Source organism: Podarcis gaigeae (assembly GCF_964106915.1).
Source record: "Podarcis gaigeae genome assembly, chromosome: 10".
Lineage (NCBI taxonomy): Eukaryota > Metazoa > Chordata > Lepidosauria > Squamata > Lacertidae > Podarcis > Podarcis gaigeae.
The window spans coordinates 17503102-17530310 of NC_139686.1; the positions used below are offsets into that span (position 1 = coordinate 17503102).

A 27209-nucleotide genomic window follows, 5' to 3' on the forward strand; every position below is an offset into this window, starting at 1 on the left:
TTGGTGCTCACAATTTGACATTCCAACCAAGTATAGTGGTACCTCGAGTTACAGATGCTGTATGCTTGTTTTGCAAAAACTGACAATTCTGCTTAGATCTGATCTTTTCAATAGTCTTCCTCAAGTAAGTTTCACTTGTTCAAATGAGAGAGCATTTCCACAACCAAAATGTCACGTCAACATCGAACCACATCAGCAAAATGAACTTAAATTTCAGCAGCTGATTTTACAGCCAGCAGACAACAGATCTACAACCTCTGACAGCATGCAGTCTGGACAGAGAAAGTGTTGCGGCAGAAGACTTTTTGCAGGAGAGGAGGGGGAAAGGGCTGGGCTTTGCTTGAATGGGTGGAGAAATGTATCCGATTTAGAGGGGAGGCGGGGTTGGAGGTGGGAGCAGGTGGCAAGTTGTTTATCTGCTCAGCTGTTATGTATGGCCTGACAGAGACAGACAAAAGCAGCTGAGAGGAGGAAGGAAATAAAAGGTCTCCCTCACACTCTACCTTAAAGGTTTGTAACCATAGTACGAACAGCACCCAGAGAGTAATTTGCTTGGAGCAGAGGTCTCGACAGAGCCTTGGGGTGTGTGTGGCTGACTTAGTCTCTGCAAGGGCCCTGGGAATGCCCTCGGCATGTGTTAGAGCAGTATATTATCCTACAGGGTTTCTGAAGTGCCTTAATGGAGCCACACAATGTTTGCTGATATATATACTCATGCAAGTGCCCTGCTGTGTGCCAGCAGGAGCTTTGGCAATGGTCTCTAAGACATTAGTCGCTGCACATGCTAATGTGCAGGCAGCATCCCCTAGGATGGGGCAGCTGTGCCCCTGCCACTGCTCATGATAGTAAGCCTTGTGATGTGCCTGTCTTCTAAGTGCCTTGGCAAAACCCTTCGGGGACTTGCTAGCAGCCCAGGGAGCCTGGTTCAGGCTGGAAGGAGCTTTATTGTTCGCCTGAGTTTTGCCAACCGCAGGTTATCTTTCCAAGACTAAATATTTCTACTTTACCCAGAGCCAGGAACTGTTGTAGGTGTTTTTGTATATTTGTTATTATTATTATTATTATTATTATTATTATTATTATTATTATTATTATCATTAATGATTAGTTTGATGTGCAAGCTGAAATAATAAACACAGAAGGGGAAATACTAAGATGAGGCTTAATTTGCTCAAATGGCTTTAGACAAGGTTAATGCAAATGCATCAATATCAGTCAGTTTTTATTTTGTTTTCATTCTCATGTTGTTTCAGCGGAAGAGGTTTATACCTAACTGGCAGGCAGGAGGTTCCAGATTCTACAGCAGGGGCAGAAGGGGGGGGGTGTTAAACTAATAGATCACAGGGTGATCACAGAGTTTCTGATGTGAGAGGAGATTCTTACCCCTTAATTATTATTGACTGAGAACTGTTTTCAGGCAGCCACTGAGAACATAGTAGGCACTTAGGTAAATGCTTGTCTAATGGTACCTCCAACTGGAGGGGATGGGAAGCGCTGACAGCCTCATGGAGCTGACAGAGGACTGGATGTTGTTCATGGCTTGGGCAAGCTTTAAGGAGGTTGAGGGAAGCTGGGTGAGCTTTAATGGGGGGGAGAGGTTGGTGAGCAGTTGGGCACAGGCCCTAGTAATTCTCTCCAGTGGCATAGCGTGGGTTGTCAGCACCCGGGGCAAGGCAAGTAATTTGTGCCCCCTAACCCGTGGATTTGCGCCCCCTAACCCTAACCCCCAAATGTTGCGCCCGGTGCGGCCGGCCCCCCCTGCACCCCCCACGCTACGCCACTGATTCTCTCTTTCTTTCTGAGAATCAAGGAAAACATTTTAAAATTATACATAATGGGATGCAGAGCATGGGGAAAGAAATTATGCCCCTCATCTCCAGTAGTATCCCAGGCACTCACATAGTCCATGCAGCACTCATATATAGCTAATGCAAGTGCAAGTGAAGGGTGATGTGAGTGGAGGGGATCTCAGCAATAAAACGCTGCAGGAAATGTGGTTTCTTTGCCACAAAAACTACCATAATGGAATACAGTGTTACCTTGGGTTACAGACGCTTCAGGTTACAGACGCTTCAGGTTACAGACTCCACTAACCCAAAATAGTACCTCGGGTTAAGAACTTTGCTTCAGGATGAGAACAGAAATCACGCGGTGGTGGCAGCGCAGTGGCTGCAGGAGGCCCCATTAGCTAAAGTGGTACCTCAGGTTAAGAACGGACCTCCAGAACGAATTAAGTTCTTAACCTGAGATACCACTGTATATGCAACAGTCTGCACCATTTTTCTTTACAACAAGCCAGTTGTATGGAAGGTCGCTAACTTTAAGCTATTAGCCTCTATCCGTATCTAGAAACAGACCCACTTCCCGGGATGCTTTCTGGCTTGTGTGTGCAAAAACCTTATTGGGGGGGGGGGGGAATCACCAAGTAAAACAATGAAGGGCTCAGAGCAGCAGCAGAGCACACAGTGGCTATAATGTGCTCACAAGCCAGATGTGATCATAATAGATCTGTACTGTGCAATCTGCAGCTTTCCAACAAGGGCGTGCAGTCCTTGCAGATCTTGGCAAAAAAAAGCTCAACAACTTTGTGCAAAACTAAAAAAACCCACAAGAAATTTTGTGTCCGGATTTTCACTTTTGGAAATAGGGCAACTACTGTGAGTCGTTCTGGGAGAGTGGGACATTGCTGGTTTTATTTAAGAACCTAATATATAACTTGCTAGGTACCAGCCAGCAAGGAACATATGAAGCTACCTTATACAGAATCAGATAATTGATCCAGCTAACTCAGCATTGCCCACAAAGAGGTTTTCCAGAGTCTTGCACAGGCGTCTTCTCCCAGCTCTTCCTGGAGATTGAACGAAATTGTTGCTTTTGCAGCTACGCCACTGAGCTTCTCTATCTTTTTATTAGTAGAGTGCATGCTTTGTACGTTTCAGGCCCTAAATCAAAACATCTCAGTTAGCAGAGTTGAACTGCCTGTGCTTAAAGCTTTTGAGGAACAGCCTGCACTTAAGTTATTGGAAGCAGAGTTTCCTGTCAGGCAGAGTAGCCAGTTCAGCACGGTCCAAATTGCTTGAATACTTTCAGTGTTAAATAGGGAAAAAAACTAATGAAAAACCAACCCAACAACCTAGAAACATTTATTTAAAAGCACTGAGTGTATTTTTTGAAAACACTGCATGTGCTTTTTTAAATGATTGATCAGAATATGACATCATTATGAACAAGGAACAAACAGGTATGACGAAGCTACTTCCTCATTCTGCGCACTTGCATTAAAAATCCCTGCTCATCTATAAAGTTCCTCAGGTGCCTAGGATAAGCTATACTAGCCCTTTTCGGACTTTCAAAATTACTTTCCCCATTATGGCTTACAAACATCAAGCTAGATTTAAGCTTATTGGTGTCTTTGTCATCTTTTCTCTCTTACATCATGGATGTAGGCTTATATTAGGAATCTATTTTCTTTATTATCTTATAAATGCTATTGCAACATTAGTCATGGTTTTGGCTAGAACAATAAACTTATGAACCTGAACTTGACTTTTGGAGTGCTCTACTGTTTCCAGAAGACGAGCAGGAAGCAATTGTGGGATGCAACTAATCTGCTGTACCTTTTTCACCCCCAAGTCTGAGGACCTGTTTTCACTTATACCCGTTTTACAGTCATGGCTTTCATCAGGAGATCATGGTAATTGCTGAGTGTGTTCTAAAGTGTTCTCCACTAGAATTGGCTTCCATCTCAGAACTACAGCTCCTAGGGTTCCCAGGGACAAGGAATGTCTGTTAAACCAGTTTATGTCTGCTGTGCAGAGTTGGGGATCACCTGTGGCCCTTCTGATGTTGGAGTCTAACTCCCATCATCCCTGATCATTGGCCATGGTGGCTGGGACTGATGGAAGTTGGGAGTCCCAATAACATCTGGATAGTTGCAAGTTCCTCATCCCTGTGTGAAGGTAAAGGTAAAGGGACCCCTGACCATGAGGTCCAGTCATGGATGACTCTGGGGTTGCGGTGCTCATCTCGCTTTATTGGCCAAGGGAGCCGGAGTACAGCTTCTGGGTCATGTGGCCAGCATGACTAAGCCGCTTCTGGTGAACCAAGCAGCGCACGGAAATGCTGTTTACCTTCCCTCTAGAGCAGTACCTATTTATCTACCTGCACTTTGATGTGCTTTCAAACTGCTAGATTGGTAAGAGCAGGGACCATGCAATGGGAGCTCACCCCATCGCAGGGATTCAAACTGCCGACCTTCTGATCGGCAAGCCCTAGGCTCTGTAGATATACCCAGTGAGGCTATAGCTTACATTTCCTTTCCTTACCAGATGTGGGGAACCCATGGGCCATCAGATATTTGACTCCCACCAGCCTTCTAGTCTGGCAACATCTAGTGATCCAGTTTCCCCACCCTTGTTATATGCTAATCTGCCTAGCTCAAAGGTGCTGCATGTTGACCCCTCTACCTATCTTCTGTTACTAGTTTGGTATCCCCCAGGCCCTTTGGCTTTCACTAGTATTTATGAGAACACATGCTTCCCTTCATGCCAAACTGGTAACCAGGTGATGGCAGGTAGGAGGATGGAGGATACAGAGTAGAAGCTGCAGGGTATGGAAGATTTCCAACTGATTGTGTTGACTTTGATTGAAATGCAAGGCAGGAAGATTGGAAGGGGGGGGGCACTATTCACTCAGCCTCCTCCAGGCCTGGCTGCTCTAGGGCAAGCTCATCATGTGAAAGAGGTCTTTGTGTCAAGCTCCCTTGGCCCTCTTGTGTTGCATGCCAGCAGGTAGCAATTGTTAAGATCCTCTGAGCGGGGTCAGAGTGGAAGGAGGCAAAAAATGGCTTCTGTTGTCATATAGAACAGGGATCTTCAGAGGTCTTGTCTATAGCAACAATGCTGCAACCCTGCCCAGCCTAGCCTTGCCAACTTCAAAAGGACTTTTTTTGCTCTTTGTTAGCTTATTCTGGGTGGGTGAGATTCCTGTGTCAGCAGCAGAGAAGCTTAGCAAAATAAAGCACAGCTTAGAATAAGAAAGGGAGCAGGGGCTGATTTAGTCCTGACTGTTGTCTAAAGTGCCTAAAGTGCTCATTATCAACCCTGTTTAGCACAAATAAGCCCCTGGAAATGCATCCTGAGATGGAATGTCCCAGGTTTTGTCTACCTGCAGATGAAGTTCCACTCCATAAATGGAAGCATATTTCTAGGAGAATCTGATAGAACCTAGTTGAAGGATTATTAATTGCAGGGATATGGGGTTGTTTTTTATTTAGCGATTAGAACCTCTGGATGAGTAAATCCATAAAAATATTTACTATAGTGGTTTAAGAATTCCTGCCTGGTTTGTCCAGGCTCCAATCCCAATCATATATTTGTATTGTTTATTCTTCTGGAACTTCTTTAGGAATGTATTACAAATCTGTGTAATATAGGCAGACTATGATAGTGATTAACAAGTCAGAATATAATGTTCATGGCAGGTCTTTACTGTAGCCTGCTCAGAACACTTATGGGAAATCACAGCTTCTGAAAGTTCAAGTACATGGAGATCATTTTATATAATGACTTGTTTTAACAAACAAAATTTAAGTGGTGTAAACTACTCTGACAGCCCATGGCTCATATATATGATGCCATAGTTTGTGCAGTTTGGACTCTGGTTGTGTAAGTGCCATTATGGATGCATATTGGCTAGTGCCCATAACATCATTGGTGATGGTGACTGACATAACTCTGCCCTCTGTTTGCACCTTGTTTACTTCTTTAGACAAAACATAGAATCATAGAAATGTAGAGTGGGAAGGGACTCCAAGGGTCATTTAGTCCAGCCCCTTGCAATGCAGGAATCCTGCCAACAAGCATCCCCCTAGGTAGGTTCAAATCACCAAACCTCTGGTTAACAGCCAGACACACTGAGGCATTCCCTGAAGTCCTTACAAAATAAAAGCAACAGCAGCATAAACCAAAATATAAAATCTCCTTTGTTTATTAATCCTTTATTTTTCTACCCCACTTTTACTCTCTCTCGATTCCTAGGAGAGTGAGGGTGCACCCATGTTTCCCTTTTTTAAGACAGAAAAGTGCCAGAGACCAGCAAGGCATTTCTTCCTGCGCTGGATTGGGACTGATGTGCCCATAGCACTAAGGCCCTGTCCCCACTACACATTTAAAGCAGAATTATGCCACTTTAAACAGTCATAGCTTCCCCTAAATAATCTTGGGAAATGTACTTTGCTAAAGGAACTGAGAGCTGTTAGGAAACACTTATTTCCCCTCACAAAGCTACAGTTTGAAGAGTAGTTTAGCAATCAATCTCTCTTCCTAGGGAGCTGTGATAATTGTAGCTCTGTGACAGGAACCAGGGACTCCTAAGAACTCTCAGCATCTTTAATAAATTGTAGTTCCTAGGATTCTTTGGGTGCAGCCATGACTGTTTGAAGTGATGTTTCCATACATCCTAATTTTGTACATGTAAGTAAGTCTCACTGCATTTAATAGGCCTCTTACATAAGCGTATATGTAAACAGTGGTTCCTCTTTGCCCTAACTCTTCATAAACACCACACCTTTAAAACATGCCCCCCCTCGAAATCTAGGAACTGCAGTTTGTTAAGGGCACTGGAAATTGTAGTTCCCATGATACTTTGGAGAGTGTGCTTTAAATATATGGTGTGTACACTGTCTTCCCTTGCTTGAGCAGTGGTGTGTGTCTTAAATACAGGGACAATTAACTATTTACAGTGGAATTAGAATAGGTTCTGTTTCATTTGTCCCGTATTAGAACAGTTTTGTAGCACCAACCTGCTTTTCTATTTGCTGACTGGGCTCTGACTTTCTGCTTGTGAAAGCATTTTGCGTGCTATATGCAAGGATGGAAAAGTCAACAGTAAGTGAATTGCAGGTGTGTTTCTGTGTGAGGCTTTCATGTAATCTTTCACTACAAGCAGAGTGAGTTTTCTATAAATGCAGTGTGCTTGCTCCTGACTGAGTCAGTTTTCCCAAGGCTCTTTGCCACAAGATCAGGTTGCTGCTCTCTAGACCAGTGTTTCCCAACCTTGTGCCTCCAGATGTTTTTGGCCTACAACTCCCATCATCCCTAGCTAGCAAGACCAGTGGTCAGGGATGATGGGAGTTGTAGGCCAAAAACATCTGGAGGCACAAGGTTGGGAAACACTGCTCTAGACTGTAGGGTGGGCAGAGGATAGCAGAAAGTTGTTGCAATAAGTAGTAGCCATGGGATACATTAAGAAGGAGCCCAAATATTGAAGTATATGTGAGGACACAATAGACGATGAGGGGGAAATGTACTTAACTCCCAAGCCCTCTCACATGTGGTTAAGACTACTCTGCCAGACCACAACCCTACAGGGCTTTCAGAAAGATATTGAAGATACATCCTTTTTGCCAACTTTCCCTTGATGTTTTTTTAATTCATTATTGTTACCTTGCTCTTGCTATTGGTTTTGATTACATTTTAGCAATGTTTGGTGGGCTGCCTGTTTTATTACTTGCTGACTTTCCAGTATTTTATTTTCATTGTATCTTTTGTATTCATTGCTTTTAAATTTTTATTGCATTTCTGTATTTTATTGTAAAAGGTAAAGGTAAAGGACCCCTGGACAGTTAAGACTGGTCAAAGGCAACTATGGGGTTGCAGCGCTCATTTCGCTTTTGAGGGAGCCAGCATTTGTCCACAAACAGCTTTCTAGGTCATGTGGTCAGCATGACTAAACCACTTCTGGCGCAAGCTGCCTTGAAAGAGTTTACTCTCAAAAATGGCATATATATCTTCTAATTAATTACTGAGTATTAAATCCAGATTTGTTACCCATGGCATTGTGTGTATTGTAATCAATGCACCACTTAAAGGCAGGTTTGGTGAACATTAGGCAGGGTTCCAAATATGGCCTTCCTGGCCTCTCTGTGTGGTCCCTTGAACTCTTCTCAGGCAATACCTCCCATTAAACACCTATAGTGTGTTTAATTTTTATTATTTATTTTTGCGTCTTTGTTTTCTAGGTGCATCCCTCAAGTGATGTCTCAAGTAGCTCAGAGAACCCAATGGCCAGTGATCATCATTTTCAGTTGGGTTTCTCTTTGTGTATCCATGCCATTATTGAATGAGCGGGACTTACTAATTGAAAAGGAGAATGCCAGTCGTGTAGGTGGAAACCTTGTGCTAACAGAACTTGAAGAAGATGCCAATAAGAAGCTCATGCATCTCAAAGAGAAGGAAGTAGCTGAAGCTATGAAAACAGGACTGTTTCCACCCAGCATGCATTTCTTCAAAGCCAAACACCTCATTGATCAAAGTAATGTTTTCAGCATCTTACAAAAGATGCCCAAAGGTAGTAATTCCAACTTGCATTCTTATGGCATCTCTCCGGGTGTTGTATTAAGTGAACTTTTACAGAGGCTCATGTGATTATACTGGAAGATTCTGTATAACAGGAGTGGGGAACCTGTGGCTGGTAGATCTTATTGGGCCTGCCAGGTCTCTGATTTGGCCTGTGAGACCATGTTGGGCAAACCACACCCACTAGTCGGTCGCCTGACATCATACATTGTCAAGCACAGAGATATGCTTGCTCCTTAAAAAACAGCAGGCGGAAGCTTACTTCTGATGTTAGTGCTGTGGAATCATTTTTCAAGTCTTTTAAAGTAGGGTACAGTGGTACCTCGGGTTACATACACTTCAGGTTACATACGCTTCAGGTTACATACTCTGCTAACCCAGAAATAGTGCTTCAGGTTAAGAACTTTGCTTCAAGATAAGAACAAAAATCAGGCTCTGGTGGCGTGGCGGCAGCAGGAGGCCCCATTAGCTAAAGTGGTGCTTCAGGTTAAGAACAGTTTCAGGTTAAGTAGGGACCTCCAGAACGAATTAAGTACTTAACCCGAGGTACCACTGTATTGGGAAATATGCAAATGATAGCTTTCTATTTCTCTTATATTGGAGCTTCAGACCTATTAAAATCTTTAATGGATATAGGGGCACATAGTCTGTGTGAATGCTGCATAAAAACAAAGTTCGTCTTCACCCATAGTTTAGGTGAGATGGTGGGGATTGAACCTAGGACCTTCTGCATATAAAGCATCTGCTCTACCACTGAGCTACAGCCCCTTCCAGTGGCCTATGAGTCCATTTGGAGCATAATCCATCTGTGTAGCATATATATATAAGGTCAATGACCAGGAGAGAAGATAAGAAGAAAACAAAGCACATAAAACACAATAAAAGTATACTATTACATATACAGTTAAAAACAATGTAAAGTATTAATTTTAAAATTATTAGTACTTTGCCTTGTTTTTTACCATTTTAATATAATTATTTAATATTTTCCTTTTTTAATATGGCCAAAATTATATACACACACACACACACACACACACATCTGTGTAGCAGTACAATACTCCCAAGGGCTACCAGTCAATTTCTATTCAAGCATCAGCATGGGCTGAGCTTTTGCCAAAGCCCATCAGCTTCACTCAAATGTTGGTATTGCCTGTGAGACTGAACTGGATCATCTTCTTTTGTCATTTTTGACTGTTTGAAACTCTTTCCAGCACTCTGCAAAACTTTTAATTTCGATGGTTACTTGTGCTGGAGGATGCAGTCCATTCACCAGTGTTGAAGTAAGATTCATGTCAGTAAATGTGCTTCCTGTATGTGGAATGGGATTGGGGGATATTCTTGTCTTTTCTCAGGCAGGAAAATGTATTGTTGACTTAGCTTATCCCATCACAGTCACATCATCACTAATACCATGACAATATAGATAACTTTAGTTTTTCCAAGTACTATTTAAGCACTGTCATGTTTTGTTACACTTGTCTTCTCCATTTCCACAGGTGGTGCTTTACACTTGCATGACTATGCTATATTGAGTGTTGACTGGCTAGTGTACAATGCCAGCTACCTGCCAAACTGTTACATCTGCTTCACCCCTTTATGGGATGTCCGCTTCAAGTTCTCCAGTCCTCTTCCTCCCAAGGATCTGCCTCCTGATTGCAGTGAGTGGGTGCTGTTAGAGACCTACCGCAATAACCTGAAGGATATAACTGGATTTGATAAGAGGTATGTGAAAGCTTGTGATTAGTCATAAATGAATTCCACTCTTATTATGCCTATTCAACTGGAGCAAGAGCTGGTTGCTATTTAAATACATTATATACTGTACGTGCTACAATTTTATTCCATCTGAATCTCCATTTTGCTCTGTTAATGCAAGGCCTTCTTTATACCAATTGGACCCTTGGATGACAAGGGAGTAAAAGGTGTGCTATAGGAAGATAATGAGACTGCAGAGAAGCAACAACTTTTCTGCACCAATCTTCACAGCAGAAGATATAGGGCAGTTGCCTGTACCTGAACTACGGTAACTTTCACAGGAAGGAGTCTGAGAAACTGAGGCAAATAGTGGTGGTGAGAGACCAAGTTTGAGGCCTAACAGACAAATAAACATTGACAAATTGTTGAGTCCAGATAGCACCCACTCAAGGGCTCTCAAAGAACTCAGATGTGAAGTTGCTGGTCTTCTAACAGAAATATGTAACTTGTCCCTAAAATAAGCCTCTGTATTTGAGGACTGTAAAGAAGCCAATATGACACCAATTTTTTAAAAGGGGATCCTGAAAATTACAGGCCTGTTGGCTCAACTTCTGTCCCCAGGATACTCTTGTTAAAGATAAAGCAACCAAGCATATGAAAGAACAAGTCCTGTCTCATGAGAGTACAGTATCAACAAGCATATAAATAGCGATTACCTAGATGACATTGTGTACCTGACCTTTCAAAAAGCTTTCAACAAAGTACATCACCAAAGACTCCTGAGTAAGTTTAGCAGTCATAGAATAAGAGATGAGTTCTTCTTGTAGATCAAGAACTAGTTAATTAACAGGGAACAGAGAGCAGGAATAAATGAACAGCACTCCTGATGGAGGGAGGTTGAAAGCAGAATCCCCAATAAAGAGTTTTACCATAAAGTATAGGTATACCTTAAATATTTTTGAATTAATTCAGCGAATTAATTAATCTGAATTCTGTTGTTCCAAGACCTGGCAGACAGCCATGTTTAAATCATATTTTACATACATTTTGCATTCTGCTTACAGGAGATGAAGGTTGGAGGCAGGAAAATAGCGCCTCTCTCTGGAATGTGCTAGCCATAGTAACTGCTTTGCATCCTCTTACTTACAAAGCAGCAGCAACAGCCAATTACCGTAATTCAAATGGGGTTGGGGGCTTGTTTTATTTTTTATCTCAAATGTACTCTTACTTTCCTCATGTTTGCTGTATATGGTGAAGGAGGAGAAAACCAGGGCAGCTTGATTTACAAAAACTTTAGTGCCAGAACACTGCAGACTTTAGAAGTTAACTCAAAAGTTAACAGTGAGTGTATACTTAACACATATTGGTGCTATAGTAAAGCTGAAGTTTTATGCTCACTTATCAGGGAGTAAGTCCTGTTGATTATGGCGAGATCTGAGTAAACATGCATAGGATCAAACTTCTGCCCTCTCCGCCCCACAGAGGACCATGCTGCCCAAGGCTTGTGAAAAAGACATTACATAGTATCTTCCTGCCTCCCAATTTACCATGAGATCTTTCTCATCCTCCCCTCCCCCTACCTGTCCCCTGAGCTTGAGGAGATTCTGTCTTTTAAAATTCCCATTATTTGGCTCTTGCACTTCAGATAAGTTTGCAAAAGATGCCTCTGGCACTTCATTGATTCCTGGTTTTGAGGGTCACCTGGTTGCTATGTCACCACATAAGCAGTTCTCCTCTGAATAGGCCTGAAATGCCTGTTGCTGCCAGATATATAAACTAGTTGAAAACGCTGCTCTGTGTCCCCTTCTCTAGCTATGGTCCATTTCCTTTCCATTATGTGGCATTGTTTACAGAGTACTTTCTTGCCTTGCCCAATCTTTTGTGTGATAATGTAACGAAAGACCCCCATTGTCATGCAGAAAAGGGCAGAGTTAATGTTGCTGTGGAAACTTAACTCTGAATTCCTCAACTGGTGGGCAGTTGTTATTTTTTTTGGGGGGGGGAAATCACCCTGGATGAGGTAGGCCTACTGGATTTCTTTGTTTATACATAAGACCCCCCCCCAAAAAAAATGTGTTTAATAAAAGTAATATACTACCAAATGGAGTGAAAAATAGCTGCAGCCCAGCACAGGAAGGAACTCCTTAGGTAGGATAACAGCAGCTGGCATATTAAATGTGTGGCAAGCAGACTCCATTTTGTGATCTCCCATCCCATCTGCTGACCAGGCCCAATGCTACTTTGTTTTATGGCAATTGGCAACTCAGCCACTTGCAAGCTGTAGGAACACAATTTTCCTGATGAACAATAAAGATTTTTAGGCAAAGATAATAAGTATGAATTCAATCCAGATCTCACATGTGTGATGATGTGTACTTTTAATTCCTTAGGCTGAGATTAGGCAAAGCACCAAACATAAACTGCTCTTTGGAAGTGGCCACTGTTGTCATAGCAAAGGAATGAGGGAAGCCTAGGCCAGAAGCAAGCAACTTGTTCATTATTAAGGGTCCTGATGGAGAAACAGCACGAGCCAGTGTCTCTCAGACATAATTTGCATATTTTGTGGCATACAATGAGCATATTTGCATATTATTCACATGGGTGTGTGATATATGCCAAGCCACAGCTGACAGGCATGTTGTTCTTACTCTGAACTAGGCAGAGAAAAAGCCGCAAATGAGAAAACGCTTGTTTTATAGTCCCTCTCAAGCAACAACAGCAATGTTCAGTGAACACAGAAATCATTAGATACAAAACAGGATCTATATTAGGTTGTTAAAAATTGTTTCTGAGTGTTTGGTATAAATAGGGAAGTGTTCAAACTCGTTTCTGTAATAATTAACAAGAATCAGTTAGTAGGAAAACTGGAATTATTAGGCTGGGATGCACTTAATAGATGTGTCCATGTATGATAGACAATATATGCCCCACAACAGGACTAGGCAACCCGTAAATAGAAGACATTTTCAAATAAAGGACAGCCTTTCAAAATAGAAGACTGTCCTCTCTAAAGTTGGGCCCATGGCCTTATTATAGACACAGCACTCTGTTAAGTTTAATCACTTGTTCTTTTCCTTCTCATGCTGTCCTTCACAGTGTATGGCGTTGGCGAATTATTCATGTGGACTCTAGCTAAGTATTTATATTTTTATTGTCACTGTAGGCAGATCCACACTGTACTCTTAAAGCACATCCCATGCACATTAAAAACTCATAACTTTCCCCAAAGAATCCTAGGAACTGTAGTTGCCTCCTCACAGATGTACCATACCCAGCATCCTTAACTAACTGCAATTCCCAGGATTCTTTGGGGGAAGTCATGTACTTTAAATGTGCATTGGGTGTCCTTAAAATGTATGGTGTAGATCTTCATTTGCCACACATATGATCAAGCAGGTGCACTCAACAAGGGCTTGGGAGAGCTTGCACTGCTGTAGGAAAACAGTAGACTGTGAGATTCCTCGAAGAGGTTGAACGGGCAAAAAGAAAAGAAAAATGTCCGCTTTCTCAGTTGGGCTTGGGTCAGCTAAATTCTGAGCCCAAAGCCCATCACACACTTTCATACTGGCCTGGGCTTATCAAACACATCCTACATGGCAATGCATTACTGCACATTGGAGTTGTGTGGTGGTGTTTCGTTATTCTGGTTTGGTGGTGTTTATTTTATTATTTTAATTGTATATTATACATATTTTTATTGTTGTATTTTTGTAAGCTATCCTGAGACCACTTGGTGGAAAGTGGGCTATAAATAAATACAGTATTTATTCAAAACTGCCAGCAAACACTTTAGCCTGCAAACCTGTGCGCACTTTACCTGGGAGTAAGCTTCACTGAACACAGTAAACATGCACAGGATTATGCTCTTAAGGCTACAATTTTAAACACACTTGAATAAGCCCCATTAAATTATGTGGAATTGATTTCTAAAAAAATTCACACCCATTAGGATTGTACCACACATGTGTTAGGGTAAATAATATTTTTTTTGTATGAATACGGTTAGCCTTGAGGTTGTAGTCAGTAGAAACTGTTTTAGGTTTCTGTCAATTGAGATCACAGACACAAAAGTCTTACAACTCTCTCTCTTTTTCTTTCCCTCTCCGCCCCACCCACCTCCAGTTTGTTGAGCAACCTCACTCTAGTAACAGATATTCCAGAGGTGAACTACCCTTCTCAGACTTTCATCTGGAAGAGATTTGAAAATGCCTTCATCGCTGCTTCTGGCCTTATCAGCTATGCACCTGTGTTCAAGGCCTATTTCTACCAGGGGCTGTTGGAGCTCTATGAAGATAACGTACAATATGCTGAGATAAGGGCTATGCTGCCACCGGTAATCTTCTTCCTTCCTTCCTTCCTTCCTTCCTGGGGCTCCTCTTCCCATCCAGGGAGATATTTGGTGACCAACACCTGAGTAAACCTGTTGTACTACTTAAAAAATATTATTATTATGGGTACCTAAAATGTCTTGTTTCCCAGACTGGTAACTATGGCACTAACATCTGCCCATTAGCTCTGCTCCAACCTTGTCTAGATAATTTAAACTAATGTCAGTTAAACAAAAAGTAGTTAACTCTTATGCCTAAATAAACCCAGTATCTTGCAGGAATATGTAGAATTCTAATTGTTTTGAGATGATAGAGGATAGTAGTCCAAAACCTCATTATATGATCTCTCAGCACAGATTCAGCTACTAGTTTTTCTTATGCCCACAACCTTCCACACATCCCTCTTGCCACTGGGTTGGTAACTAGGGGAAAGGGGGCAAGTAACACTCCACAGGATTTGGTCTATGTTATTAGCTGCTGATAATTAATATAGTCAATTCTGAGAGTATGACCTATAGGATTTTGCACATATTAATAGATAGTTGATTACAATGCTAAAGACCACTATCAGGACATTACTTAGACAAGGATATTAATCTAGGGCAGATTATCATACTTTAACATTTAAAATAGGGTCAGGGAACCGTTTTCAGACAGAGGGCTGCATTCCCATCTAGGTAACCTTCTGGGGGCAGGGCCAGAGGCAAAAGTAGGTACTGAAACTACTAGTGTAAATTTTACCTTTGTACAGTAGGCTAGTTCCTACACACATTCCCACAGCCACCTCTGTTATCTGCCCAGGAATCAAAGATGTATTATCAGAGTTCAGAGGCATTCATGTCAGATATGAAGTATTCTCCTAAGGATGTGACCATAGAAGAAGGTGTGTGGCAAGTCCCAAGGGCTAGATAGAAGTTCCTCAGCCCAATGAATAATTTCCAATATGTCATACAATGTCTAGAGCAGTGTTTCCCAACCAGGGGCCATATGACCCCCTGGGGCCCCCCAGGATATTCCAAGAGGACCCCGTTAAAAAATGTGTAAATGGGGGGGGGGCACGAGGCTAGGGGGCCACAGAGGGAAATGAGATGTGAAGGGGGGAAATCATTTTTTTTTAATAATCCTGAGTGGCTACGTATCCATTTAGTCAATCACAAGCGTGTAAGGGGGCAGCCCACCAGGGCCTAGCACTCCTTTTTGCCACATGTGTTTTATTGGAGCAGTTCTGGTTTGCTGCCGGTGGGAGAGGGCAGCCTGGACCTGACTTTGCAAGGCGCAGGATGCAATCCACACCAGAGCCTAGCTGAGCAGGGTCATCTGGTGCTGCTGACTTGCATCTCATAAATAACTGTCTACTCAGAAGAAAGCCACACTGAGTTCAGTGGGCCTTACTCCCAGGTAAGGGTGTGTGGGACTATAGTGTTTTATCTAGGCATCCAGGGCTCCTCCCTTTGACAATATCTTTTTGCACCAGGTCAGTGAGGACCACTTGTTTTTTTTAAATTATCCCCTATATACAGAACTCCGTGTGCACCTTTTGGACTGTCTCTGTAGGTTCCCCCCTCCTTGTCAAATAAGTGGGCTCAAATAAGTGTTGTTTACTTTTTTATAATACATGGAAGATGGTTCTCCCTTGGAAGGTTCTGGACTCTGGTTTCTAAGCAAAGGTTGGATGGCCATCTGTCATGGATGATTTAGCTGAGTTTCCTACATTGCAGGGGGTTGCACTAGAAATATGACCCTTGGGGTCCCTTCCAGTTCCATGATTCTATGTTTTTCTGCTTCAACAATACTTCATTACGTTCCTATCATTTTATGTAATTGTATTTTGTATAAATTATACAAATTATAAATAAAAGACTTTCTAGGCACTGGCCTGAGCAGTCCCCCCCTTCCTTTCCCAGTGAAAAACTTCTGTTTAGTGCTAAATCGGAACATACAGAAAACCCTGGGGAAAAGCAGGGGGACAAGAGGAAGTGTGGATAAACTCTCTGCTTGAATGTGCAGGTTCCTTGAGGGGAGTTTGCAGCCACTTTGCTCCTCCTCAGTTGTTTTTATTCATGTACTGAGCTAAAGCAAGGTTTGGCTTAGCTTATTGTCCAAAGCTGGACTCATGGTTGAACCTGGGCTTGAAACTGCAGTCAGGAAGAAAACTTGAGGAGTTCTGGTGCCGATTGTTCTTTTCTTGTTTTATGACAGACCCCCTCATTTGCCTTTACCTTTATGTTTGCATATTCTGCCCACAGGTATATGAGTTGGATGGTACCATGCATGACAAATCCTGGTCTATGGCAGTTTATCAAAGCACAACCCAACAGTTTGTAAAGGACCACCCAGACTTTGTTAGTGCAAAGATTATATACACAGCACACAGGTAAGGAATATCTAGATGACTTTGCTAGAACACATATATTTGAACTTATCTAATTCACATTTTATTGTTGAAATAAACTGCAGGTCATTATAGATGAGCAAAATACATTCAGTTCAGAAAAATTAACAAAAACATCTTCGGAAAATTGAATGAAAGGAAGCCCACCTCATTTGTGCTCATTGAAACAATCTATGATATTAATGCCTTGTGATGATGCCAATACTTGTATCCTCTGGCTCAGAAACATGAACCTTGGAGAGTTGTATTGTTTGCTTCAAATATGAGGTGAACATTACGATTCTATAATTATTCTCTGGCTCAGATTTTAATGCATAGCAGCACATTATGTTCCAGAAGGGGGAAGCCATTTCCCTCCCTCTATTCTATTTCCTCTATTCTACTTATTGCTGCTATAGGAGCCACAGTCAACTGTGTGGATGGATAGGAGTTTGGCTGGGAGAGAAGAGGGAGGGATTTGGAGACTCATAGGTAGGTGTGTAGGAGGGTGGGTGTTTGGAAGCTCATGAGGGGGAGTGGGGGAGAGGCTTGATGTTAGCACAGGGTGCACGAGATATTAATCTACTTGGATTGGCTCAAACTAAGATGAGATATTGCCCCATTTTGTGGAAGAATACTTTGACTTATTTTAAAGCAGTTACATTCACACCTTGTTGTCCGCTGCCTTTAGTATTTGATAATCTCTGACACAGCTTAGGTGCAGCAACTTCAAAATGAACCCCTTTTAGCTTTGGACCTCTATGAACATCAACAGGTTACAGATATATTTTCTGCTAGTGACACTGTAGTCAAACTCTCAGCTAAATTTCCCCTTGCTTATGAAAGTAAGGACAGCTGAACAAATAGTGGAGGAGAGCCTCAGCAACATTACGCTATCATATACAACATATTGTCTTATACTCATTTCCACATCCACTATTACCCATGCAGAAGAGTTTAAGTTCTTCTGAGGGGAATTTAATTTAATCAATATAAAAACATAATTTTCATACCTATGATTGTATTAAAAACAAAACTGTGTGCTTTCGGCATGCAAAGAGCTCTATTTGACAGTAGTCTCATAAAAAAATTGAAAAGTCTCCGTATTACATCTTTTGTTGACTCAGATGGTTAGTGGCTAGTACTGAGCTTCTGCTCTGTCCATCAGAAATAGCACTTTAAGAAAATTCTCCTAACTCAACTGTTTTAATGAGAAATATTTAGGTTCTGTACAGATCAGCTAATTTAGGGAGCTTGCAAAACACCATTCACAGTGCTAATGAAGTGGCACCAATCAGCTCTAAATCCCCTTTTGGTTCAGCTGTGTCTTTACCTGCCCCACACCTGACATCATATAAGATGCCAGGGTTAGGCTAAGTGGGCGTGGTTTGGCCAAAATAGCATTGAGGGCAGAATGGGGAGGCCTGGGCACTGGAGGTTCCTCACCACTGATGTAAGACCTCTGATTCAAATGCAGATTGCCTCATCCTCTTTGCTCTTTGCTTTTCCTTTGTGCTCTAAGTCAGCTGGCCATAAGTCAGCTTTGTGGTTGGCACAAGGACTACACAATTAGTGCTGTGCAAATTCAACTCTGAAGCAAATGGGAAGTACAGATTTCCTGTGAGTTTGATCAGGAGAAGTTTGTATCTGTGCACAAAAGAATGAATGTGGTGCGCTTTCAGAGTGGACTCATTGCTAGAATTATGTACACACCAATGCATGTAACAGAAAACATCTAAATATCCAGTGGCTGATTCATAATTTGAAAATAGCCTTTTTATACAGTACCTAGTTTTTTCTCTCCCTCTCTTGGTACTCTTCTCTTCCTATTAATTTTCAGAAATGAGAATGTCCCCCAAATTGAAGAAGCTGTCCGTGCAGCTGTGGCACTCAGAGCAGAGTTCCCGGAAACTATGGCAGGCTTTGATTTGGTAATCTCCTATATTTCTTACTTGGTTTTGTTTTTTGTGTTAGAAGGAAAGCAGGGCACAATAAGATGATATTTATGGTGGTGGACACAGGTTTCCTGGGGTACAATCCTATCAAAACTCTCTTGCATGCGATGTAATGTACCTTTTGACCATATAGCTGAGGCCATGACAAATTGCTGCAGCATTTGAGGTGAGATATATTTGATGTATGACATTCCTTGGAAATACTTCCTACTAATCCTTGTAAAGTAAGAAATGGAATCATGGAATTCAAGAACTGGAAGGGATCTGAAGTTTGTCCAGAGCCCTATAACCCTGCCATGATCTTAAGGCAGTCAGGCATGTCTGCAGGGTGGAAGGATACCAACAGCAATGCAGCTCCCTGGTTATGGCTTTCAGCCGCATCTTCAGTTTACCCAAAGCTGAGTTAGAAGCTGCTGCCGAGGGCAGATCAGGATTTCCCACCCCTGTGCAACATGCTGCCTGAGGTGGGCCATCTCATGTTGCCTCATTGGCGCAACAGCCATGTTGCGGCAGCAAGCTAGCTTAGTGGCTGCAGGACAGACCACCCAGCATACCTTTCTAGCCACTTTCTACCTCTCAGAATTTGCCGCCTGAGGCAGCTACCTCACTCTGCTTCATGGTAGGGCTGTTCAGAGCAGTTCAATGAGAAATGTTTCACTTGTGCAGTGTAACATGGGTAAGCAGGTCTCCTTACCTATGTTTCAGTGCCTTGTGTAGTTCTGTCCACTTAAGAAACAAAGGAAATAAAAAAAGATGCTTGTTGCCGCAAAGTTATGGCTGCAGATTATTTTTACCTTATTTCACAAATTGAACATCGGGTTGAAATGATTTTTAAAATAAAAACATAAGTTATGACATTTCGGTGCAGGTTCTTCCTCCTGATCTATAGAAGAATTAAGCATTAAATGCTTATCAAGAACAATTTCCTTCTCAGGTTGGCTGGGAAGATGGAGGAAAGGCCCTCTGGGAACTAAAGGATGCCTTGACCCTTCCGGAAACTCTGGGAGATAAATTGCCATATTTCTTTCATGCTGGTGAGACAAGTAAGTACGTGCACATCCCACTAATGATTTGAGGTCTTCTGTCAAGTAAGCATATATAAATTTTGTTAAACGAAATAAATAAGAGTAAGGGGTAACTAGAAGATGAGGACTGAAATCCTACAAACACTTATCTGTGAGTAAGTCCTATTGAAAACAGTGTTGAAACTGTCCCCCCACACATTGAATGGATATTCAAATTGTAATAAAGATTTTTATATAGAAGCATAAGAGTTGGAAGGAACCCTAAAGCCCATCTAGTTCAGCCTCTTGCCAACACAGGAAGTCTATTGCTACGTGTCCATGGCAGGTGGTCATCCAGCCTCTACTTTAAAAAAAATATTAACAAAGGAGAGTCCATCACCTTCCAAAGTAGTGGCATCAGGAAGTTCTTTAAAAGCCTTCAAATCCAATCTATGTCTGCAAAGCACGTGTGTGTGTGTGTGTGTGTGTGTGTGTACGCGCACACATTTTGTAACCGACCAAAATGCATGCATCAATTTCCTTCACTGCCTTACTGTTTGCGACTCTTATATGGGTTGGGGGGCCATAGGCTTGCAAGAGACAAATAGGTCATCTGATCCAAGACTTTCTATTCAACCCTACATGCTGCTGCTGCGGCTGCTATTTATGCAGTACAATCTACTAGCACTGATAGCTATGTTCTACCTCCACTGTTAGAGCCAGTATGCTTCTGAATGCCAGTTGCTGGGTATAACAGGTAAGGAGAGTGCTGTTGCACTCAGGTTTTGCCAGGCCTGTGCAGAGCTTATCTGAGGAGTCTTGTTAGAATAAAGATATAAACTCAAACAGAAAAGCAGCCAGCCCTTGGGAGGGCTCCCCAGCTGACTTAGCCCTCCAAGGCCCAGGCCAGGTGTACCTGGCTGCCACCCCCCCACCTCCCGACCTGGGTTTTGTTTGATGGCTTCCCCTATACATCTGGTTGGCCACTGTAAAAACAGGATGGTGTACTAGATGGCCCCTTCTCCTGATCCTTCAGGGCCCTTCTCATACCCTCCAGCATTTCTCCGATGAAAATAGGGATGTCCCATTCCACAATGATAATTTTACTATTTTTACCCCACACTCTGGGCAGCTTCCAACATATATAAAAACATAATAAAACATTAAACATTAAAAAAAAACTTCCCTATACAGGATTGCCTTCAGACAGCTCAGGGATCAGATAACTCCATACCCTCTAAAATTTCTCCAATGAAAATAGGGACATCCTAAGAAAAAGTGGGACATTCCAGGATCAAATAAAAAAACTGGGATGGCTTCTGTAAATCAGGGATGTCCCTGGAAAATAGGGACACTTTGGAGGGTCTGTCTTCTTATGTTCTTAAGAGAATCAAAACTGAGCCTTAAGGTAGGGCTGCCGTATGCCCAGGATTTCAAAGGTGAAATTTATGTCTTGAGGGAATTTTCGAAAGGCGGATCTTTGGCAAGTCAATCGAAAAATGTGGTGGTTTTTTTTTTGCTGTTTCATAAAAGAAAGCTCAACAATTTCATGGTCATCCTAAAAATAGCTCAACAACTTTTGGTGTGTCCTGGTTTTTACTTTTCAAAATATGGCAATCCCACAGTAAGGAGCAGTACAAGTGGGAAGAGTGTTGTTATACTCAGGCCTTGCCTGTGAATTTGTTATAGTCACCTGGTTGGCCACTTTGAGAACAGGAAGCGGGACTAGTTAGGTCTGTGGTCTGATTCAGCAGGGCTTCTTATATTATTATGTTCAGAACTTTCTGATGACCTTTTTGATGAAACTAGATAAACTGTATTCTGCCTTTTTGCATACTTTGGTGTGTGTGTCAGTGGACCAATCTAATATTACAGCTGCAATCCTAGGCACAACATACATAGAGGAAAGACCTATTGAACTCAGCTGGACTTATCTTTGATCACGCATGCATAGGATTGTGCTTGTACCAGTCATCTGAAATGTACTTGCAAACCCCCTCGTGATAGGCATGTTGAGTAGCAAATAACATTTTGCCAAAGCCTGTGGCGTCTGCCAGAGTTCACGTCGATTACTGTTTTGCATAAGCAGTCCTAGAATGCTTTGCCACATAGGAGCCTCTGCTCACAGAGACTTAGCAGGGTGACAATCTGCTGCTCCATCTGTGCTGCAACAAAACAGAAAACGCCGACTCAGACTGTAGTGTCGGCTGAGCTATTACTAAGATGTCAGAGGAGTTTTCAGGGAGGATGATTGGGTCACATGGTCATGTTTGCCAACTTTCTGCAATATAGTTACAGTGAAACATGGTTGTCGGAAATCGAAAGGTTTTTCTAGTACCATGGCAATAAAGCCTTGAAACATTGATAACGGAAAGAAGGCACCCTTTCCATTCATCGGGTGGTTAAGGGTTTGCTGTTGGTTGATCCTAGGTATTGGATGAAATCTGAGTGGCTAATTTGCATTAAAAGCTCAATACGGAAGCCGTGTGGCACGTTCAACTTCCGAAAAGTGTTCAAAAGCCGAAGCAGTTACTTCCAGGTTTTCAGCATTCAAAAACCAAAACATTTGACTTCTGAGACGTTCAAAAACCAAGGTGCCACTGTACTTTGCTTTACCAAGCACAGAATGGTTTGCCATTTTGAGTGGAGTGGGCCACCTTAAACATGGTATTGGTGTGCACAGGAGGCATTAAATCCTCAAGAGTGCCAGATGCAAAGGCTGGATTTTGGGATTCATGGCCATGAATCCACTTGGCCGCTTTAGGCATGTGATTTAACTTGACTCGCATGGTTGGTAAAATGAGATGCGGCAGAAAGAAAACAAAAACCCAACAAAGCAAATAATGAAAAAACATCAAACTAGACCACAGAAAAGTTCTGGCAATCCCTTTTTAGGCCTCACATAACATTACTCTCAGAAAACAACTTATCTGGGTTTTTCCTCTATGTATTTCGGACCATTGTGACAACCATTTTGTGGTTTTATATTGATGTAAGAATTCTCTTTATCACTCAGACTGGGAAGGCACCTCTGTAGATAGAAATTTGTTGGATGCTTTGCTGTTGAACACCAGCAGGATTGGCCATGGATTTGCCATTACCAAGCACCCAGAAGTTAAGAATTTGGCTTTGAAGATGGATATTCCTATAGAAGTCTGCCCTATTTCTAACCAGGTACTGTTCACACAGAAGGGAGCCTGGCCCTGTAATCTGTCTTTGATAGCAGGATTAATCCTGAGGTGTGTTTACATGTGTGTGTCTGTGTATTCAAGCAAGGATGATGATACTGATAAAAATAAGAATGATGCATGATAGATATATATAATTGCAGGATATATACATTATTGTAAAGCTTGGGGGAGAGGAGTAAATAATTATACTTCATATATTTGATGAAGTAGACTGTAATCCACAAAAGCTTATGCTGTAACAAAATGTACTAGTATTTTAAGGTACCACAAGACTCTTTGTCAGGACATCTGTGTACTGTCTTCAGCAGTTTGAAATCCTGCTGATTTTAGTTGGAGAAAGATGCTGCCCAGTGTGCCAGTGTCGTGTAGTGGTTAAAAGCGGTGGACTCATAATCTGGTGAACTGGGTTCGATTCCCTGCTCCTCCACATGCAGCTGCTGGTGACCTTGGGCTAGTCACACTTCTCTGAAGTCTCTCAGCCTCACTCACCTCACAGAGTGTTTGTTGTGGGAGAGGAAGGGAAAGGAGATTGTTAGCCGCTTTGAGATTCCTTAGGGTAGTGATAAAGTGGGATATCAAGTCCAAACTCTTCTATTTACTTGGGACAGTCTCCTTCATTTAAGAGTGCATACAATTAAAGGCTATGTACACTTGTGTGGAAGAAGTTCCATTGGACTCAATGGACTACTTGCAAGTATGCATGCACAGGATTGAGCCACAGAAGTGTTGTACTTTTCTAGAGTGCAACCTATGAGGCAGGATTTATTGTTATTTTGTTGTTGTTTAAATTTCTATACCACCCTTCATCTGAAGATCACAGAACTGCTTACAATATAAAAACAAAAAATACATACCATAACAACAACAACAACAACAACAACAACAACAACAAAATGCCCTTTGAGGCCCCCTCCACAGTTTAGAAGGCAATAGATTGTTTAATTGCTTGGTGCCTAAAGATATGTAACACACACACACACACGGATAAAATGGCAGTATTTACTTATCTCAGTTATGTACCTCTTCAAGGTCCTGATGTTAGTATCAGATCTCAGGAACCATCCTGCTGCAGTCCTGATGGCAGAGGGTCACCACATTGTGGTTTCCTCTGATGATCCATCCATCTTTGGAGCAAAGGGTCTGTCATATGACCTTTATGAGATGTTCATGGGCATTGGAGGGATGAGTGCTGATCTGAGGACTTTGAAACAACTAGCACTAAACTCTCTAAAGTAAGTATTGTTATTATTAATTAATTAATTAAATGTGTATACTGTCTGTCATCTGTAGATCTCAGGGTGGTTTACAGCATATAATTACAATATAAAAACCACAAAATACATAATAAAAGTAAGAACAACAACTAACCAAAAATCCCTCCACGACACATTTAAAAGGGCATCGGATGTCAACCACCCAAAGGCTTGGTTGAAAAGGAACATTTTTGCCTGGCGTCTAAAGGTGTATAATGAGGGTGTCAGCCAGACCTCACTGTGGAGAGCATTCCACATATGGGGAACCACTGCAGGAAACAATAAATAATGTATGGGATATGCACCAAATATTTAAAATGTACCAATAACCAGGTCAGGAAAAGCCTGAGCAAACAAATCAGGTTTTAACAGTCTTTGGTAGCACCCTGCTGTGGGTGCCTCCCATATAGCAAGGGAGGGGAGTGTTTAAAGAGTGGGTCTCACCACAGAGCAGACCCTTTTCTGTGTTGCTGTTAGGTGACATACTGTAAAATGCAGCACCACAAGACCTCCTTGTTAGCAGGTCTGCATGGGGCTAGGTGACTTTTTAGGTACCCTGGTCACAACTTATTTATAGCTTTTTAGGTTAGCAAAAGTTAATTGAAACTGGCTTAGAAACTAATGGCCAAATCAGTGCAGTGCTTCTTAACGCCTATGCACCACAGAATACTCCACTTATTACCCTTACTGCTGCTGTGCTCTGCACTACTTGCATACATTTGTAAATAAGTTTATATGATGGTTAGGTGCGAGGTCTATCAAACATGGACCTGGTAAGTGGTAAAACAGCTCCAAACAGCTCCAAACATGATTGGCTTATCATTCTCTGAGCTTGAGACCACAGCCATGACAACTGTAATTCTAAGCACACTTACCTGACAGCAAGTCCTGTAAATTCAGTGAGATTTTCTTCCCAGGCTGCACCTATATTCCCAGTGCAGCATAAACAGTCAATTTGCTGAGTTTTTATTTCCTGCTCTTTTCTGGCTTTTGATCTGATCATCCAGCTTTTAAAGCAGTTTCTCCTCCTCTGACCTGGACTTCTTTTCTTTTCACAGCTACAGCAGTATGCAACCTGGTCAAAAGAAAAAGGCCCTGGAGATCTGGCAAAAAAAGTGGGACCAGTTCATAGCTTCAGTCTGTGCAGCAAGCTAGTCACAGAGGCACAAAAGACTTCTTCGCTTTAAGCATGGTACTCTGATCAGATGACATCTAATGTCAATATAAATTTGTCTTGTTTCTTGTACATTTCAGTACCTGAGCAAAGTGCCCTTTTAATTATGCTGCAAATGCTCCAAATCAATGACTGATCAAAATGCACTCCTTAAAGGTGGAACTAGGTGTGCTTCAACTCCATCAGCTATTGCTGTCCTGAACCCTTCTTGTCATCCCTAGATATTTAGCACAAATTAGGCCTTTTAGCCCTAGCTAGCCACTGCCTCTGGTAATATTTTGTCACAAAATGTGCCTTAGGAGCTTGAAGAACCCCCTTTCCCTCAAGCTATAAAGGTAGTATTCTAGTTTACCATGCAACTACAGGAAAAGGTATAACTGGGCTACTTCCTTTGGAATCCTGAAATTCTCAGGTTTTATTTTAAATGACAAGTTTCTAGCCCACATGATATCTTCTGGCAGCCCAAACTTATATAAGATTTAGCTGCACAAACCCACTGAAATCAATGGCCTTAATAAGTACCGTATTTTTCGCGCCATAGGGCACACCGGACCATAGGGCACACCTAGTTTTAGGGGGGGAAATAAAGAAAAATATATATCCCCCCCCCAGGTCCAGGAGCGGTGGCAAGATTGCACGCAACCTTGGCACCACTCCCGCTGCACTCAGAAGGCTTGCGGACAGCTGCCTGAAGCCTGGAGAGCGAGAGGGGTCAGTGCTCTCGCTCTCCAGGCTTCAGCGAAAGCCTGCATTCACTCCATAGGACGCACACACATTTTCCCTTCATTTTTGGAGGGGGAAAAGTGCGTCCTATAGAGCGAAAAATACGGTATACCATAGGATTGAGCTATGGAATCTCAACTACCTTGGCAGAACTTCCAGTACAGGAATAAGGAAACTGTGGCATTTCAGATATTGTTGGACTTTAACTGCCTCAGCCCAAGTCAATGATTAGGGGTGGTGGAAGTTGGAAGACCACAGATTTGGAGTGGTGCAATGCTTCACTCTTTGCCCTTTTCCATAACTAGTAGAAACGAAACAGATTATGCAAACTATTCCTTTAATATGTATTGTTTATCAGTTGCAGAATTCAAACCCCCCCCCTGCACAGGATCCTAATCTGAAACAAACAAATAAACATCCTTGATAATTGTAAGCTATCCAATTAAAAACATCTTAATCAGTTAATCTATGACTTGTATTTAATTAATTGATTTAAGTCTGCTTATATTTGCACATGAATAAAACACCCAATCTGAAGAAAAATAACTTGGTTTTATGCAGTGTTGTCACATATTGTTGCAGGTAACTGACTTAGAAGAGACATTATTTCCTGTTTGTCAAAAAATGAAGAATCTCTCTTCTAAGACGACCCTGTCATCTTGGACTTAGTCCCATTGTTAACATTTATTAAAGATTGGAAACCTCTCATAGACTGCATGAAAAAGAAAAAGAAATAATGACATTTGGATCTGAGGACTGAAGATGATGTTTTATATAGAGTGGCTTTATTAGGTGTTTATTAGGTATACTGAAGTGGATGAAATGAATAATATTTATATAGTGAAGAGATGAAGAATCAGAAATTCTTTAGCTTCTGAACTTTTTTCTCTCTTCTCTCGCTCTTTTTTCTCATTTTCTCCTTTAATTCCTTTTCTATTCCTTTTTCATTATCCCTTCCTCTCTCTCTCTCTCTCTCTCTCTCTCTTTCTTTCTTTCTTCTCTTTCTGTTTCTCTTTCTCTTTTTTTGGCTCTGGATTAAGGTTTTAGTTTGGACCAAAAAAAAGAAATATGTGACAATAATCTTAGTATTTTTATTTATAAACTCTAATAAAATTTATTTTTTTTAAAAGGAATTACTGTACTGGTAGCCACATT

General features: G+C 41.8%; 2 protein-coding genes across 2 annotated transcripts in view; one reads left to right on the forward strand and one right to left on the reverse strand.

Moving 5' to 3' along the window:
• The window catches only part of LOC310826186 (tigger transposable element-derived protein 1-like), a 1677490-nt gene that overhangs the window by 1035590 nt on the left and 614691 nt on the right, over positions 1-27209 (reverse strand). The gene's annotated exons all lie outside the window — the stretch shown is intronic.
• ADA2 (adenosine deaminase 2) lies at positions 370-26597 on the forward strand. Its single transcript, XM_083700646.1, has 11 exons — positions 370-510; positions 8021-8349; positions 9857-10082; positions 14178-14388; positions 16630-16757; positions 18595-18685; positions 19644-19752; positions 22730-22887; positions 23934-24136; positions 25216-26042; positions 26127-26597. The coding sequence occupies exons 2-10, from the start codon at positions 8037-8039 to the stop codon at positions 25310-25312; spliced, it is 1536 nt and encodes a 511-aa protein (XP_083556772.1). The 5' UTR covers positions 370-510; positions 8021-8036; the 3' UTR covers positions 25313-26042; positions 26127-26597.

Coding starts and splice junctions, on each gene's coding strand:
- ADA2 (XM_083700646.1), top strand. CDS start 8,037: ATGTCTCAAGTAGCTCAGAGAACCCAATGGCCAGTGATCATCATTTTC. Junction 18,686..19,643: donor CTATGGCAGGCTTTGATTTG/GTAATCTCCTAT, acceptor TTTCCTTCTCAG/GTTGGCTGGGAAGATGGAGG. Junction 24,137..25,215: donor CTAGCACTAAACTCTCTAAA/GTAAGTATTGTT, acceptor TTCTTTTCACAG/CTACAGCAGTATGCAACCTG.